This window comes from Trachypithecus francoisi, unplaced genomic scaffold (genome assembly GCF_009764315.1).
Source record: "Trachypithecus francoisi isolate TF-2019V2 unplaced genomic scaffold, Tfra_2.0 Lachesis_group10, whole genome shotgun sequence".
Classification (NCBI taxonomy): Eukaryota; Metazoa; Chordata; class Mammalia; order Primates; family Cercopithecidae; genus Trachypithecus; species Trachypithecus francoisi.
In genome coordinates, this window is record NW_022681455.1 from 50,857,112 (window position 1) to 50,875,968 (window position 18,857).

Genomic DNA, 18,857 nt, shown 5'->3' on the forward strand with positions numbered 1-18,857 from the left:
AGCAGTGAATAGTTGTAGAGTAAGCCACCCCTGTTGGACACAAGTCCTGAAATGCAGTTTTACCAACATAAAAAACTGTAGGATTGCAACTTCTCTGCACTTAAACCAGGTTTACTAATGCAACTTGGAATTTCACTTACTTGATAGATTTTTCATTCTCATCAAGTTGTTGGGCATGGTGCTAATGTGGTTACTACAGTCCAGAAACCATAAGGGCCCTGAGTGGTAAAAAACTGTAGGTATTTTCATGCCTTCCTCTGTCGGTCTATGAGGCCACCGCTTCTTGCTCATGTTTTTGTTACTTTTATCTTTGCTAATTATAGCTCTTGGGATTTGTTCCAGAGTATCGGCCTATTAAAATATTTCCAAATCCTCATTCTGTAATCCAGTGTACTGACTATTTTCCCTGATGTTTAGCACCTAGAAAGTAACTAACATGTCTTGTAATTATTCTTCCAAGTCTTTTATATTAGCAAGAATGAGACTAAGGACAAACTCCTGTGGCAAACTAACTATTAAAGCTACTGTCTCAAATTGGTTTTTATTAATCAATTAATCTCTTTGGGAGATAATTATTCAAATAACTGCAAATCTGAGATAGAAACAGTAGATACAACATATACTGAGTTTCCTCATACTGGAGGTCACGAGAAGCATTTTATATGTATTATTGCAATTAATCATCATGACTATTTCCACACTATGGCTATTGCAATGCACATATTTCACGTAGGAAATATATTTAATAAGGAAATATGTATCATACAAAGCAATTGAGGCTCAGGGAGGTCAGGTAATTTTCTTACTGTCCAAGATAGTAAGTGGCAGATCTGGAATGCGCACACATCTGTCCTACTCCAAAGCTCACATCCTTCATCAGAGAGAAACACAGTCTCCAAAGACCATAACACCACTCAACCCAGAAAAGGAGTCAATGAAAAACCTTTGAAATGTCTTCATGAACTCCAGATACACTGTGTCTCCAATATTCAATCTAGTGAATTTTTAGCAAAAGGAAATGAGAACATACGGAATGATCTGTTCTTCCTGAATTCATGCTAGTTCTGAGATCTCTTCATTCCCTTCCAGAATTGGCTAACTGCACTTTGACAAACTAAACTATCATTTTCTTAGGGAAACAATAGTATGATTCCCCATATGTAGTTTCTAGTATCCACCGAGTATCACTTTTTTTTTTTTTTTTTTTCAGACCGAGACTCACTCTGTCGCCCAGGCTGGAGTGCAGTGGCATGATCTTGGCTCACTACAACCTCTACTTCTTGAGTTTAAGCAACTGCCATGCTTCAGCCTCCCAAGTAGCTGGAATTACAGGCGTGCATCACCTCACCTGGCTAATTTTTGTATTTTTAGCTGAGAAAGGGTTTCACCATGTTGGTCAAGCTAGTCTCCAACTCCTAGCCTCAGGTGATTCGCCTGCCTCAGACTCCCACAGTGCTGGAATTGTAGGCACGAGCCACTGAGCCTGGCCTTAGTATCGCTCTTTCTGAAGAATGAAGTGTTTTCCATCCTTTGTTATTGGACATTGGTTCCACTCTGCATACTTTATCAAAGATTACTAACCACAATTTCAAGATTATAACTGCAAATTCTTTTAGTACATTAAATGTTATTCTTGTAGACATACATCCTTGAATTTTTCAAAGTGCCTATTAAGTACTAGCTATTAAAATAATATTCTCTTCCCTCAAGCTATATCCACAGTCTGAATGTTTGTGTCCCTCCAGAATTCATATGTTGCAATCCAACTCAATGTGTTGGCATTAAGAAATGAGGCCTTTCAGAGGTGGCAAGGTCAAGAGGACAGAGTCCTGGTGAATGGGATTAGCGCCCTTATAAAAGAAGCCTGAGGGCCAGGTGCGATGGCCATGCCTGTAATCCCAGCACTTTGGGAGACCGAGGCAGGCGGATCACCTAAGGCTGGGAGTTCGAGACCAGCCAGGCCAACATGGTGAAACCCTGTCTCTACTAAAAAGAAAAAATACAAAAAATTAGCTGGGCATGGTGGCAGGCACCTGTACTCCTAGCTACTCAGGGAGGCTGAGGAGGACAATCACTTGAACCCGGGAGGTGAGGGTTGCAGTGAGCTGAGATCACGCCACTGCACTCCAGCCTGGGTGACAGAGCAAGACTCCATCTAAAAAATAAGTAAATAAATAAATAAATAAATAATGCCTGAGAGCTTGTTTGCTCCTTTTGCCTTTCCACCATCTGAGGACACATAGAAGTCACACACCATCTATTGGAACAGGCCCTCACCAAACACTGAATCTCCTGGTTAACTTATCTTGGTCTTCTCAACCTCCAGAACTGTTAGCAATAAGATGGTGCTGTTTATAAATTACCCATTCTAAGGTATTCTTTTTGGCCATACATAAAAACTTATTTTTATTGCAAACAAACAAAAAAAAAAGGAGAGAAAGAGAGAAAATGGTCAGAAATACAACACATAAGATTAAGAATTTAAAAGCATCTTACATTCTGTCCTAATGGCAGCATAATTAATGGGAACGAATGGTCATCTTGCTTCCTGCCACAGCTGGGAGGTATTTTTTATAGCAGCCTTTACAAACTAAGACACGATTTTCTTATCTTTCCTTTGTTTGCTTTCTTCTAAGATGGTATTCCTTAAAAAATTTTGTGATTACCATTTATTAGAAGATTGGGACCAATTCTTTTAAACTCTCTCACAGAGGGTTCCAGAAAGATGAGGTTTGCTGCAACATGCTCAGAAAGAACACTTTCATTTAAATTTTTTGACTGGTCCCAGTTACTCACAAGGCTGAGGAAGGATTGCTTGATGCCAGGAGTTCAAGACCAATCTGATCAACATAGCAAGACCCCTTTCCTACAAATATAAAAATTAGCTAGGTGTGGTGGCATGCACCTATAGTCCCAGCTACTGGGGAGGCTGAGGTGGGAGGATTTATTGAGCCCAGGAGGGTGATGCTGCAGTGTTCATGTGATTATGCTACTGCACTCCAGCCCGGACAACAGGGTGAGACCCTGTCTCAAAAGAGTAATATTAGTGAGCCGAGATCCGGCCACAGCACTTCAGCCTGGGCGGCAGAGCGAGACTCCGCCTCAAAAAAAAAAAAAAAAAAGTAATATTAAAATAAAAAAAATAATTAATTACTACTTAATGCTTTTATCAGTTTCATAAAGTCTACTCCTAAGGAAGAAGCTTGAATATCACCTAGTATATTCTCCTTTTTTTTTTTGATGGAGTTTTGTTGTTACCCCCCAGGCTGGAGTGCAATGGCGTGATCTTGACTCATTGCAACCACCGCCTCCTGGATTCAAGCGATTCTCCTGCCTCAGCTTCCCAAGTAGCTGGGATTACAGGCGTGTGCTACTATGCCCACTAATTTTGTACTTTCAATAGAGACGGGGTTTCACCATGTTGGCCAAGCTGTTCTCGAACTCCTGACCTCAGGTTAAACACCTGCCTCGGCCTCCCAAAGTGCTGGGATTACAGGCGTGAGCTTCTGGCCGAATTCTCCTCATTTTATCAACGAGAAAACTGAGACCTGGAAAGGTCAGAGGACTTGCCCAATGGAACGTAACTGGTAAGTGAAAAACTCATCTTATGTCAAAGAAATAAAAAAGAGGCATAAAATGAAGATCCTTCCCTATTTTTATCAGAATGCCAAATCGTGAATTTTAAGAAGTAGTTCCAATATAATGCTAATTTCTCCCAAATGTCCCTTGTACTTATGAGACACTTCAGCTCTGATGCTATGCATTGTATGTGTTTATTCATGCTTTAAAGGTTATATTTCTGCTCTACATCTTTCAAAGTCTTTATTTGCAAAATTTTTTCCTCACAGATGTGTACTGGTCTACTGGTTGCATTTTGAAGCCAAATTGTTTAGTTTTCTCACCCTTCAAGATTGCTCCTTCTTAAAGCAATAATATGGAAAACATCCACAATGATGAAAGTACCTGTCCTCCTGCATTAGTCATGGCAGAGGAGACACACACCTCTCACATTTTGTATGTGAAATACCCATTGGTGTTGAAAACAATTGTTGCATGGCTGTTTGTATCATTTACTTCAGCCCCTCATCTTCCATTCCTTAACCTCTTTATCTCCAAGGGATAGAAATTTCAAAACTGGGCCGGGCGCGGTGGCTCAAGCCTGTAATCCCAGCACTTTGGGAGGCCGAGACGGGCGGATCACGAGGTCAGGAGATCGAGACCATCCTGGCTAACACGGTGAAACCCCATCTCTACTAAAAAATACAAAAAACTAGCCGGGCGAGGTGGCGGGCGCCTGTAGTCCCAGCTACTCGGGAGGCTGAGGCAGGAGAATGGCGGGAACCCGGGAGGCGGAGCTTGCAGTGAGCTGAGATCCGGCCACTGCACTCCAGCCCCGGCGACAGAGTGAGACTCCGTCTCAAAAAAAAAAAAAAAAGAAAAGAAATTTCAAAACTGTCCCCTTGGCCACTTCATACCCCCACAGTTAAACAGAAAACCTTAAGGGGCTCAGGACATCTAAAATATATAATAAAATTACTATTGCTTCTCAAAAGTTCCAGAGAAAGGAGGAGTTTTCACAGTTACAGTTATTTTTATTCTCACAAGTGATTTCAACTCAGTATCTTTTACAAATTTACAAATGTACCATCAACTGAATATTATGATTAAAGTAAGAAATGCTGTTTCCTTTTTAGTGCTTGCCTCAATCTCGGTAATTATGAAGGGTCAATTCAAAGATAACCCCACCCACATTTCTTTTTTTAAAAACACTCCCATGCACACATTAGTCCCTTGTATTTTGTTTCCTCATACCAAGTCACTGAAACCTATATGGTATCAAAGCCCTAGAAATCTGAAGGCAGGCGCTTAAATTGTAGTTTCAGACATTCAACAATATTTTGTTTCCAAATTGATGATAAAAACACATACCGAATCTTTCAAAAAAAAATATAATCACTAGAAAGTTTCAAGACAGAAACATGGTAGGAAAATAAGGAGCCAGACTGCAACCATAAAAAATGGAGCTGTCATGTTTTATCATTTTTTAACGTATCAAGATCTGTTATATGGATGTCGTGTCTTATTATTCAACTCAATAGACAATAATGCTTCTGATGGGTAAAAGGTGGGCAATATCTGAGGATGCTGAAGTAAGACAGATTTTCCTTCCTCTCTTCTTTCCTTTGCCTACTTATAAATCCAGGACTATAAAAAATAACCCTGGAAATACTCAATGATCCAAAAATACTGTCTTCTTAACTTCAGAAGGAAAGATGGATGACAGCATCATGAGACTGTGGGCAAAGTGCTGAGTACATAGAGTACACAGTCTGAAGACCTTCGTTGTGTTTCCCACCTCCGCTTTCTAACCAGGAGCTTATTGCTAAGCCGTAGCTGTTAGAAGCCTCCACTTTCCTGACTCCCTCCTAAGTGTTTTGAGACAATGATAACAAGTTAAATTGTTTATGAAGCAATAGTACTACATGTATTTTTCCACTGGTATTATTTTAATAAATTTTCACAATCATTTCCATTTTGTAGTTCAGTGCACTGAACCTCAGGCTATTAAATAGCTTGCCCCACCACCTAGAATGAGAAAGGCCAGGGTGCGAACTTGACACAATAATTCTAATTCTTGACTTTTCTAACTTTATTATTTTTGTGTGTTGGGTAGATGGAAAGGGGAAACCCAGGGAGACTGTGTAATAGAAAAAGAAAAGGTGGGCCGGGCGCGGTGGCTCAAGCCTGTAATCCCAGCACTTTGGGAGGCCGAGACGGGCGGATCACGAGGTCAGGAGATCGAGACCATCCTGGCTAACACGGTGAAACCCCGTCTCTACTAAAAATACAAAAACTAGCCGGGCGAGGTGGCGGGCGCCTGTAGTCCCAGCTACTCGGGAGGCTGAGGCAGGAGAATGGCGTAAACCCGGGAGGCGGAGCTTGCAGTGAGCTGAGATCTGGCCACTGCACTCCAGTCTGGGCGACAGAGCGAGACTCCGCCTCAAAAAAAAAAAAAAAAGAAAAAGAAAAAGAAAAGGTGGTACAGTGGGCATCTGCAAAGGAAGATAGCTCATGGAGTCTTAACCCATGGGTGCAAAGGTGAGGACTAGTGGAAGGAAGAAAGTCAAATAAATTTAGATAATTCGTAATTAGATTTTTACAAGAAAGATGAAAGAAGACATGAAAGTGCTCCTAGTTGACCTTGATTTAATAATGATATTTTTCTGTTACATTTTTAAAAAAACAGTCCTAAACCTACTTCAAAAATCACCAGCAGAGGGCTTCGTGCTGGGCGCATTTGCTTTTAATTATTAGACTCCGACACTTAATGAATAATATTCCCTCTATTTGAGGCTGAAAAAAGAGGGTATGAATAACCATTTTCTTTGCTGTTTTAAACTGAAATAAATATAAATGAAAGAGGAAAGCACGAGTGTTAATTATCTGGGATGTCTCAAGCGCCGTTCCACCTAGGCGAGCGTGTGCGTATCCTGAAAAAGAAATACGGACATAAAGCAAGATAAAATAAAGAGGAAAATGCATATTCTACTCGTTTAATTTCCTTCAAATCCAATGTTTGTTTTGCCTTTGTGTTTCCATTTACTGAGTTCTTGCGGGAATCTTTTCCCTACGTCAAGTGATTGGGTGATAACGCGAAAGGCAATAGAAAGTAAAAGCAACAGAGGTAGGTTCAAGTTAGGAAAAATTTTCTCCGTAGTGGCTGAGCTTTTATTGTGCGTTTGGCGTTTGAACTTTTTAGATGCTGGAACGATCGTTTCTAAAATTAGTAAATATCATAAGAAGTGAACTTTTAAAATGTTCCTCTCGAGAAATCACAGGTTTTCAAGAACGGAAAGAAACCTTTGCCGAAAAAGAAATCAAGGGGCCTTGCAGGGTTTGTGTCTACAAAATTCCGACAGAGGGCGCTGTTGCCCGTTCAATGACGGAACGCTCCGTGGGAACGGTTTACCTTGCAATGTAATGTCTAGAATTTTTCGAATAACGCCCACGTTAAAAAATTAACTAGGATTTTAATTATGATTATGTATTTTGAAGGTATTTCTCTATATGTGTATATTTTTAGACTTATGCTTCATTATTAATAAAACCAGATTTGTTATTTTTCAGGTTTCCTAAATAACTTAAATTTTAACCAAATATCTCAAGATTATTTTCACTTTAAAAAATACCTAATACTAGCATAAAATGAAATTACATATGAAAAGTTTGAAATTATTCATATATAAGGCTATAAAATAGTTATACTAACACAATACATTATATATATTTTAATTTATATATAAAATTATCTCTTGCAGGTTTTGTTTTGTTAAATCTCAGAGTTTATTTATTTTAGACGAGGCAATAATATACCAAAAAGATATTAAAAGCTGTTAAAACATTTAGAGAAAAAAAGTAAGATTTTTCCAAATGCATTTTATTTGGGTTGTAATGATCTTTAGGTAATAACAATGATAGAATTATTGATTTGAAAGGGAGAAAACAATTATTTCCATTAATGAAATCTCTTGTGTCTGGAGAATCTGAATTTCCAAGTCTATAATATTTATCTTTCAGAGTATTGATCTCGCAGTGATTTTAGTTCTAGAAGTCAGGGGGTGTGGAATCCGTTTCTAGTCTCAACACACAATAAGATCAGGAAGAATCCCTTCCCATCTCCTAACTAGCTCCGGGAGCAAAGAAGAATATCTTTGCTGATGCTCCTAGTGAAAAATCTGTATAGATTGTGTATGATTTAAGGTTAACATTTAAAGGGGAAGGAAGGAATGGAGAAAGGAAGGAAGGAAAAGGAAAATGAAGGAAAGAAAAAAGGAAAACAAAAAGGAGGGAGGAAGAGGAGAAACAGAAAGACAAAACATAAAAAATTCAACCGGAAATAAAGGGTTTATTTCTGAAGTTCCTTCTGAACCACCTTCTTTGTGTTCTTTTCCTTTGACTTATCTTTAAAAATTAAATTAAAAATCTGCAGAATTGTTTATTCTGCACTTCGTGAAGCTTCTCCTTGGTTTTGATGGAATCGACGTCCAACACGTTTGTCCGGAGCCCTCTACTCAAAGAGCGTCCATCTCTGTTCGTGCAGAGCTGCACACAGCAGTCTTGGATTTAAAGACAGTCACCCTTTGCAGATTCACTCTCACCACACTTAATTACTTCCACCCCAAATTGCCCCATCCCTCCTCGGTCCCTCCTGGCATTTCTCTTCTGTCCCAGGGGTAGAGATCCTCTTCTGGGCGTCTGTTCCCGGCTGTGAGGAGCTTTCTGAACCCTGAAAGGGAGTAGAAAAACAGAGGGGATGGGAAAGGGGGGAACAGATGAGTATTCATTTCATTACAAAATTCAGAATCCATGCGCCTTAAAAGGTGCCCATTTTCGAAGTCTGGTTAATATTGTTCTTGTTGCTGATGATGTTTTCTTTTTTAAAAGACTGTGTGAATCACCTTAGTAAGAAAAATTATACAAAAAAAAAAAACTCCACATACCCGAAAATATTTTTCACTGTCTCTTTGAAGACATTCTGCTTAAACCTTTTCAAAGATTCGGGTGGCCATTTCTTGACTCTCCATGATTAAAGCCACTTACAAGTCATACACAACAGATGCAAATATAAAATGTCCTTTGCCTCTGCAAAGAAGGCTCAGAATTAACCTTTTGTGTATGTGTGCATATGTTGCCTCCAACATCTGAAAAAAACTTGATAAAATGGAGACTCCAGCCAAGAGGAATGGTGCATGGAATCTCTTGAAAATGCACACAAACAACACCTAAAATAACAAGCAGCGCAAACTGAAGTGTATTTAAGTTTCCAAAGGTTTTAGGCAAAACGACCAGAAAATATTAGAAATGGTCACCAATGGTGGCTAGCTTTTTTGTTCTAGGGTGACACAGATAAAGTTAAAAAAAAAAAAAAGTTGTGTAGCCATCAACACAGAGAGATAGTCCTTAAAATCCCCCATATCCAGTCTTTCAAAATACTCTCCTCCGGAACATACATGAATAGGAAGGAGCTTTTGTGTTTTAAAATCTTGGTAATGGTCCCCCTTTAAAATCCACATAGAAAATAGGGGACTGATGGCCCCTAGTTTCTCCTTATGAATTGCAAAGACTTCAGTTAGTGGCTACAATGATTTGTCATTTTCGATATAGAGATTTTAAAATGTATATATTATATTAATCACCCTGAACAACTCTCTGTTAAATGCACATTTGGAGTCTGCAGACTGTGTGACCCAGAGGTGCTTATATAACTATATGTGGATGTCTGGGTGTAAATACGGGTTTATGATTTTTATAATATATATGTCTGTGGGTTGCATCTAACTCCTGTGTGTGCAATAATGTTTTTTCTCTTTGCTGAGGCTTACTTGTCCAGCCTATTGTTTGAGACAACAGATATAAGTTGCGATGGGAGAGGAGCGTCGGATTTGGTGTGTATCCCCCATTTCCAATTATAGATGGATCATTACAGACAGCGGAGTCCTGAGAAGCCAGACATCTGCTCCTCACATGAATGCACTCACCTCCTAGAGACCAGGCTGCCATCATGCTCTGGAAGCTCGTGGAGAATGTCAAGTACGAAGATATCTATGAGGTGAGTCGACATCCCCAGATGCATCTTAGAGCTTTGCAGATAGAGAATTTGAGCTTCTTGATACCCCAACTGATATGTATTTTTAAGCTATTTACTCGTAGATTTCCGGTCGGTTTTCTCATCTTTCTTTAACTTTTAGAAAAGCTGGCTAGGGGAGACTTCGCTGTTCTGAAAAGGGACTTTAAAGTTGAAATCTGACAACTTTAATTTAGGAATTTTTTAAATTTATTTTATTTTTCTTTCTCTTTTCCTCGCCTCCCCCCACCCCACCCCACCCTTTTGAGCTCTGATGGGGAATGTGGTGCTACTGAATGTGGGCACGCTGTCAGAGAAAATCGAGATTCTGATAAAGGCAGGGACTTTTCTCGTTTTAAGTGTGGAAGAGAATTGGGTTTTCAAGCCTCATTTGTAACAGACTCGGGCTTTTAAATTTTATTTTCAATAAAATTTCTGAAATTGATAACAAATGGTTCCAAGTAGAGGACAGAGAATTAGCGGGAAAGAGGTAGATAGACGGATGGAGACACGGATGGATAGAGCAAAATTGAAGGAGTAGTAGCAGTTTATTATTTTCTATTTTCTTGTGTTTTGCTTCCTTGAGGGTCAGTGCGTCCAAACAGAGAACGCAGCCGCCCCCTGTTTGGGCATCTTTCACAGAAATTTCTGCCCACATTCAGTGAGCACGGGTCTCTAGCGCTGAGGCTAGCTCAACTCTTCCGGGACAGGAGAAGTTGCGCCCAGCCGGGAGAACGCCAGCCGCCTCCGAGGCCGGGGCCGCGCTCGCCAATGCCCTTTTCTGGCTCGGGCGAGGGCTGAAGCAGAGGCCGGGCGGCTCCGCTACTCGAGGGCGAGGCGGGCTAGGCGCGGGGCGCGCGGCTGGCTGGGCTGGGGACCGGGAAGCCCGCGGAGCCTCGCTCTTGAGCGGAATGGCCTGGGACAGCCCTAGGTGGTTGCCAGGGTAAGGGAGGAAGCGAAGGCTTTGCGGAGACGTCGAGGGAGGAAATAAAAACTTCAGAAAGGCGAAAGGAAAGGCGAAGCGGAGTTAGAAAAGGGGGGAAGTCGAGACGGGCGAAGCGGGCCATGGAGATTACTAAGAGGAAAAGTTGGAGAGAAAAGGGAGGAAGAGAAGCACACTCCCGGGTGGCGGGCGTGGGCCGCTTGGTCGGACGAAAGGTGGAGGGACGCAGAGGCTCCCCAAAGAGCCGCGAAAGACACGCGACTCCTCCGGATCGGGACAGCTCCTGAAAGCCCAGCGGGGAGCCGCCTCGAAGATCATAAGAGTGGGCGACTCACAGGAGCGGCCGGCAAGCTCCTGCTGGACTTGGGCTCCGACGAGCGCCCACAGGCAGCGCCCGGCGCCCACACCTCCTGCCCTCCCCGAATCCTAAAGTTGGGGTGTATGTGTGGAGATGTGTAGGAGAGAGGAGGAGGAGAGGAGAAGAGAGGAGAGGGAGAAAAGCAAGAGAGCCCGAGAGCGCAGAGGAGAGAGATTCGTCTTGTTGCTGAATGATGCTTGGGGTTTTCCTTTCCTCTTTGTGGTTGTGTATCGACTGTAACCAAGAGCCGCGCCTACGCGCCTGGTGGGGATTGTTTCGGTTCGGCCTCCTTTTCTTTCCTTAACAGGCGGGATAATGGTAGAGTCGAAGGCACTAGAACTGTCCTAAAGAATATTGGCGCCCAAAGTGGGCATGACATTAGCAGCCATGGGGCCATGGTGAAAACAGCTCAAGGTATATGTATGTGGAGGCATTTCAGTGAGTTCTAAAAAGTAACCAGGGTAACGCTCGTTCTTTACAGAAAGTAAAGTAGCTAAATGGGAAAGGAGGGAGGGAGAGAAGAAAGGAGGGAGGGAGAGAGGAACAGGGAGGGGTGGAGTGGAAGGGAGGGAAGAGAGAAGAGAAAAGGGGGGAGGGAGAGAGAGAGGAGAGAGAGAAAGAAACAGGGAGAGAGGGAATATTACAGGTAGTTCTGTCTGCCTAAATTTTCTGCTCAAAAAACAGAATCCGCAGCTTGGTGGAAGGAGCCTATTTAAGTCTGGACTAAGGTTGAACTTTAACAGAAATGGCAGTCAGGCCAGTTGAACGGGTTCCTGAAACATCCAAAAAGGTTTTCTGTTGCCCCTGGCTTTGCCTGGAAAGGATAAATTTAGTGTATTTGAAGATTGATGGCTTATGTTTTAAATTGAGGTAAAAATCGCAAACTATGTAAGCACTAAACAGGAGAAGGCTGCACAAGGAATGAAAAGCCTACATCTCGCGTCTGTCCTTTAACAAATGATCGTAATCTTCCACATTTAGCAAAAGTCTGCAAAAGTAACTGTAAATAACCAGGCCCACCAATTTTCTTTTCTCTCGCCTCCAAATGATGAAGCAATCCTTTTTATTTTGTTTTTGTAATCCGCACACAAAGCGCCCAGGGCAATCAGTTCCTCCGATTAGGAAAGTCTCTCTCCAGGTAGGAGGACACCTCCATTCTATACAACCTCCAGGCACTGTTCTCCCTCACTGCCTTGTCCAAAGGAGCAGGGGCTGCTTTACTCGTGTCCAAGGCACAGTTAATTGAAGTTCTGCCTCTTTTCTGCTAAACTTTTTTCCCAGTCTGCCTTTGCCAGCCCCCTCGTCTGATTACATCTAGTAATTCTCCACTGAATGAACGTCATTTACAATAGTAGGGGAGCTCTGCGCTCGCTGCTGCTTCACGCTCCATTTGTCCTCCATTCTCCCTTTAAAGTACTCGTGTAATATTAATAGTCATGAATATCAATTATTATGAGGCGGTGTAGGCAAGCGGAGGGAGGAAGGGGCGCCCGAGCAGTCTGAGCCCAGCTTCGGGTGGAAGAGGACTGCATCTGGAGCCCCTAAGAACGACAGAAGAAAAGAGGCCAAAAAGACAGCAAAGAGACAGATGAATAGTTCTGTCTGTGTGTGATAGGCATCACCAATCTTGTTGGGGTGGGGGGGGAGTGAATTTTTTTTTTTTTTTTTTTTGATGGCTTGTCCTGGAAACACATCAAGCTCAGCTCCTGTGTCCAGCTCGCTTCTCTGCTGGACTCCTTGATTTTTTTTTAAATCATTGTTTGATTTTGAGCAGTAACCAGGCTTTTTTTTCCAGATGTTAGTCCACACCTATTCATCCATGGTGAGTTTGGATTCACGTGTTACCAGAATTGCATGCTCCCTCCTCTCACTGTCTCTCCGTCTCTGCGTCTCTGTGTGTGTGTGTCTCACACCCTCTGTCTCTCTCTGTCTTCCTCTGAGCGCCTTTGGCTTGGTAATTTAGCACCATAATTGGACGAGGCTGCAGCTGCTTCTCTCTGCATTGTGTGTTCTCCGTCTGAGCTCCATGAGTTAGCTGGGAGGGGAGAGGTCAAAAAGAAAAACTTTTTATTTGCCATTGCAGTTTGGAAATTTAGGTGACTATTTCTGCAAAAAGAACCATGGGGAGTTCCACAGAAGAGAGGGAGAAACAAAGCCCCCCCCCCATATACACACCTCCCCCTTCTTCTTTCACTTAGTTCACACTCCAGATAGGACCAGGAATAAGTTGTCTGGGCTTTTATTTCCCCCCCACTCCAACTTTAGGTCCTTCATTTTCACACCCTGAGTATAACAGCATTAGATATAGAAAAACAGTCTTAGAAATAACTCCTGTGAACCACAACTCAACTTAATTCAACATGGGCTTAGCATATGATTTCGAATGAGATCCATTTCAATGAAATACTACTTAAGTTATTTAATTTCTCCTGGGGAGGGAGGAATGACTGGGAACTCAGACCAGGCTGATTCCTTGGAGCTCTTGGAATGATCCGGTTGTGTGGAAAGCTCCTCTTGATCAGCCAGCTGCATTTCCAGCCAAGGCAGAAGTTGGTTTTTAATCAGGGGGAGCAGCACAGCAAATGCTATGAAGTTTTATTTGTTGTGATTTGGACCTCTGGAAGAGTTAGAAAAAAGTAGTTAAAAACACCCACAGGAGCAAGCACCATATGTAAGACTCCTACAATTTTAGTTAAGACATTTAGAATCTCCCTCCATACACACTGTTCCTATATCCCTGCCTTTTGCCTGCTTTGCACTCCCCAAAAGGCGGCTAAAATGTTAAAGTGGGTGATTCCTTTCCCATTTACTCCCCAAGCCTCGGGTTTGAAATTGCTGAAATCATGTGGCCCTCTGAGTCAACTTGGGGGGTCTGAGTTTCAGATCCTTGCTTCCCTTGTCCCGGGAAGAGCATACAAAAGCCCGGCTTCTCCATTTGTCACTTGTATTTTTTTTCTTCCTCTCTGTCACTCTGTCTCTCTCTGCCTCTGTCTCTTTCTCTTTCTCTGTCTCCTTCTCTCGCTCTCTGTCCCTTCCTCTCTCCGCTCCCAGGACCGGCACGATGGTGTCCCGAGCCACAGCTCGCGGCTCTCCCAGCTGGGCTCGGTGTCCCAAGGACCCTATTCGAGCGCCCCGCCGCTGTCCCACACCCCGTCGTCGGACTTTCAGCCTCCCTACTTTCCACCCCCCTACCAGCCGCTCCCCTACCACCAGAGCCAGGATCCCTACTCCCACGTCAACGACCCCTACTCCCTGAACCCACTGCACCAGCCGCAGCAGCATCCCTGGGGGCAACGACAGCGGCAAGAAGTGGGTTCGGAAGCCGGCTCTCTCCTGCCCCAGCCTCGGGCCGCCTTGCCCCAGCTCTCGGGCCTTGACCCCCGGAGGGACTACCACTCGGTCCGCCGGCCGGACGTGCTGCTGCATTCGGCGCACCACGGCCTGGACGCGGGCATGGGTGACAGCCTCTCGCTGCACGGCCTCGGCCATCCCGGCATGGAAGACGTCCAGGTAACCACAAACAAATAAACAAACAAAAAAGACCACGAATAAAGAATGCTTCGGGAGGCGGGAGGGCAGCTCTGTCTCTTTTTGGGGAGTTTGTTCCCATGTTTAGAACAGGACTAGACAGTGATATAGAACTGTTTATGTATGTCTGTATGTATGGCTCTATAGTGGCGACTTCCAGAGGTCTAATTATGATAATCCAAACCACGAGAAATTAAATCTTGAAGAAGAGAAATATGTATTTGTTTTGGTACCTTAAGATTATTAGAATAAAGGCGAATGCTTTTGTCCTGCCTCAGCTACCATCTCCTGCATATTCTCTAGTGCTTTGTAGAAGCAAGCTTGGTACCCCTTCTTTACCAACACACACACCCTATAGTGGGGCTGTCCTGCTAACTTGACAGGTGAAGACCTGGCTGCCTAGAGGCTAGAGCTTCAACATGGAGGTCCAGGGGCCTCTGTAAGCTCCAAAGGTTGCTGCTGGATGTGCAAAGATTTTGCTAAGCATGACAATGAGCTATGATCATCTAAGCCAGGTTTTGCCTTGAATGTCTCATAAGCCATAGAGCTTTTTTCCAAGATAGAGTTGCAGTCGTCATCTGAGAAATAGAACATATGTGAAGGAGAAACTCAGAAAGTCATACTTCGGGAGTCCATGACGGTAGATACCATTTTGGAATTTTTTTTCACTTTTTGGTTCATTAAGTGACTGTAGTGTAATATTCTCCACCTCCCTCTCCTGGCTTCTGCCTATATTAACACTCTTCTCTCCCCACTGCCATCATTCCAGTTGAGAGGCATCACGTGTTTATTTCTTAAAACAAAAGGCTCAAAACACTCCCCCACCCACCCACTATCCCATCTGCAGTCTACACAATGGAGCCTGATTTGGTTGAGAATACTTGGTTAAACTAAACAAAGAAACATCAAAGACATTATTCCTAAAAATTGTTTGGGTGATTCTGAGCAGGTCTGCTTTTTCACCCTAAGTTAAATAGTCTGCAGAAAAGATAAGTAGAGTTTACAGGTATGTAATTGACACTTCAGTTTCATTGTCCTAGTTGTATTTATTATGCATCCTTTGACATACCTCTGAAGCAAAGGAAAATAAAATGGGAAAGAGAAAAGGGTGCACAAGTGATTCTTCTGTACCTTGCTGAAAAAAAAAATAGTTTTAAACAGTTAAAATGTGGTGACAGCATCAAATGCTGTCTGTGTGGTCTGTGATTGTTTATTATTTTAAAAGAAATTCAGTTATTTATTTTTTTAGAACAGATGGAATTACCTGATTTGTGGCTGGATTTACCGATAGTAATAAGAGTGATGATGGTTTTGTTGATTTAACTGAGCTTGACTGTCCCTGTCTAGAGATACTGCTCATTTCAGAATATCATATGAGAAAGGAAATATTTAATAGTTTTTTTTTTTTTAAATGCATGGGGTAATATGTGTCTCGGGGGGGAAAGTTTTTAAATTAACCTTTCTGAGCACAGTTCAAAGTGCTGGATAATGAAAGTAGATCAACTCATCACCATTACTGTTGGTGATGCTAATGCCGGTCCTGTCACCACCACCCTGCAGGCCGAGTGACTCTAGCGAAGAACTCAGGAATTTTTCCCCCAAAAGAAGGAGCAGATTTTTTAGTTAAATGTTTTTAAAGAAATAATTGAGTGAGTTTATTGTGTTTGGTGAAATGCAAAGTCTGAGAGAAAAACAGGGCCAGATAAGTGCACATTTGGGAGAATAGTCTTGTCAAAGCGTCGGAAAGGATTTAGGGTGTTTGTGTGAACAGAGCACCTCAGGGCCAAGTTGTTGCTGTGGGGAATACAGACCACAGAGGTGGAGAGCTGAAAGGAGAAAAGCAGCAGGCAGCAGACCAGGGGCACTTGCAGGCTCCCCACTCACCCGACCCCATCCTGTTCCTCCCCTGCTTAATCACATCCCATCACCTGCCGGGAGGTCCGCAGGACCTTCTTGGGACGACCCCTGTAGTGCAAGGGACACACCCTGTTCCTGTCCCTAGAGGGAAACAGCAAAGACAGGGACACTCTCTGTCTCCGCAGTGATGACAGACTTCCTGAGGCCAGGGTGAAGTTGACTGATGCAGGGCAGGTGACAAAGACCAGGGATTATGTTTCCAGGACCACAGCCTCGAATCCAGAGGCTTCCACTCATCTGCTTAACACAGAAGGATCCATTTCTGAGTTAGGGATCTGGGGTACGGGGGCTAAAGTTACACAAGCAGGTCAGCATTTCAACACTCCCTGCAGCTATAGAATGGGTAGCCTGTGCTGGTCCAGTCTTTAAAAGGACCAGAGAGTGCCTAGGTCTGGATCTTAAGGTCACTTGTTCTGATCTCAGGGACCTCGTGTGTGTTCCAGATCCCCCTGAGCCAGGGAGCAGGCAGACCCTGAGGGTGCTGCCCTGCCTATGGGTTGAGGGTTTTGTTGTGTGACCCAGACGCACACACTCAGGGCCACAGCCCCCACCATGAGAGAATAGAAGGAGGAGAGCTAATTAACCAAATGCTTCTAATATTTTTTTTAAATGAAACTATAAAACCCTGTCAATTTCTATTTCAATTTACTCACAGGGGCTATTAAACTAGCAAATCACTGTTTGGGTTCTGGGTATGCTACATTTCACCCATTGTGCATGCGCGCGCGTGCGTGTGTGTGTGTGTGTGTGTGTGTGTGTGTGGTTGGGGAGGGGGCTACAAGTGTTAAAAACTCAGGAAAACACCTACAGAGAGAGAGACAGAGGGAGTGAAATGACACGTAGTTTGGGATTTGTTTAGTTGCCATGTATACCTCTTTTCTTCTTCCCACCTTTGCTCTCTTACCTCCCATCACCTCTAGCACCCATGAATATGAGCATATAAGGATGTCAAGTCAACTCCCCCCCAAACACATACACACACTCAAACACACCCGAGTGTCTTAAAGCAACCCCTGGTATCACTTTTAACTAAAGAAGTCTAGTAATTACGAGTCTGAGTTGTTTTTCTGCGCTTCCGCATGCAGTCCTAATTAAATCTTTACGATCCTCCCTGTGACGATTAAGCGCCAGCATGCTGCGTGAATATCCTGTACAAAAACCCAGCAGGCGGCCGTAATTAGATAGAAAATCAGACAAGAGCCTTCTCATTAACTACCACAACTACCCCACGTCGCTGATGAGGCGTTTATACATATTTACGTACAAGAGTGAGGGTAAGGTGTGGGGGTTCCCGGGTCCGGGTCAGTGTAAGTCAGGGTCTGGCTGCTCAGGGCACGGGAGAATATTTCTGTCCTGCCTGGACACATTGTCACTGTATACACATGATCATAGAAAGGTGTGAATCGTGTGTGTTTGTGTGTGGCAGGGTCCCCTGAGGATTTATGAACAAGTTACATGAAATATTTTTAAAACACCTTTTTACTATTTCTTAAGATGTGCATGGCATGTTGCAGCAAGGAAAACAGTTCCTATAGAGAATAACAATTTTGCTCACCTTTCTGAGAACAAAAGAGTGACTATTAAAAATGAAAAGAAACAAATCAACATGCCCCCTCTACGATTAGATCATCTCATTTCTAAAGTGTTGCTTGTTTGGGGTAGACAGTCTTTTTCTTATGATGAACTCACTCTCTGAGGATGCAGCATGAGTGGGTGTGAGTGCTGTGAAAACACCTCCTTACTCTCAAGCCCTTTGCTTTTTACTTCTCTATAAAGTGGGTAACAATTTGGTCCCAACTTAGGTTTTGAAGGGTCAAGAAAGTAGTTGTAGATTTTAGAAAGACCTAGTATTTATTTTCTTGGTGGGAGAGAGAGAGAACTCACTGCTTTTGGATGCCCTGGGATGCACAGCCAGAACTGTTCATGTGTATTCTGACAGTAAGAAACTTGCTCCAACAGCTATTTCCTCTCAGAAGTGCTACCAGTGCTCAGAGTTAAAACTTTCCTTCTCTGGAATGAAACTGTGGCACGGAAGATGAACATTCCTTGCAATTACCTAGGCGCTGACTGGGAGGATCTAGACCTTTGTGTGTGTCTGCTTGTCTGTAGTTACTGCCTTCATAGCAGGTGTGCTCCTTGCTGGGAAGCAGCATCAGCAGGGCTGGGAGGAAGGGTAAATTGTGAAGGTTCCTCCAAGAGATTGTCATTGTGCAGCAAGAAGCTCATAGTTTACAGGAACGTGTATGAACTGTAATGGGTGTGCAGTCCTAGAGGCTTGCAAACATGTTCCTATGTGTTGCTGTTTGCATTCCATTCCAAATTGCTCAGACTTTAATTAAAATCCCATAATGTAAACTATTATGTATTTGTAAAATGGCTCTGGGGTTAAGATGCACTGGGATAGAATGGAAAACACAAATTGCTCTTACTAATATTGGTGAAAATCTGTCAGCTGTTGCCAAATTTTTACAATGCATAAGAGCAAA

The 18,857-nt window shown here is 43.0% G+C and overlaps 1 protein-coding gene across 1 annotated transcript in view; it reads left to right on the plus strand.

Moving 5' to 3' along the window:
- The first annotated feature begins 9,302 nt into the window (after positions 1-9,302).
- The window catches only part of TFAP2B (transcription factor AP-2 beta), a 28,850-nt gene continuing 19,295 nt past the window's right edge, over positions 9,303-18,857 (plus strand). The window contains exons 1-2 of the mRNA XM_033217423.1: positions 9,303-9,610; positions 13,978-14,436. Of these exons, the coding sequence (XP_033073314.1) occupies positions 9,530-9,610; positions 13,978-14,436 (540 nt within the window). The 5' untranslated portion in view covers positions 9,303-9,529. The remainder of the gene's footprint in view (positions 9,611-13,977; positions 14,437-18,857) is intronic.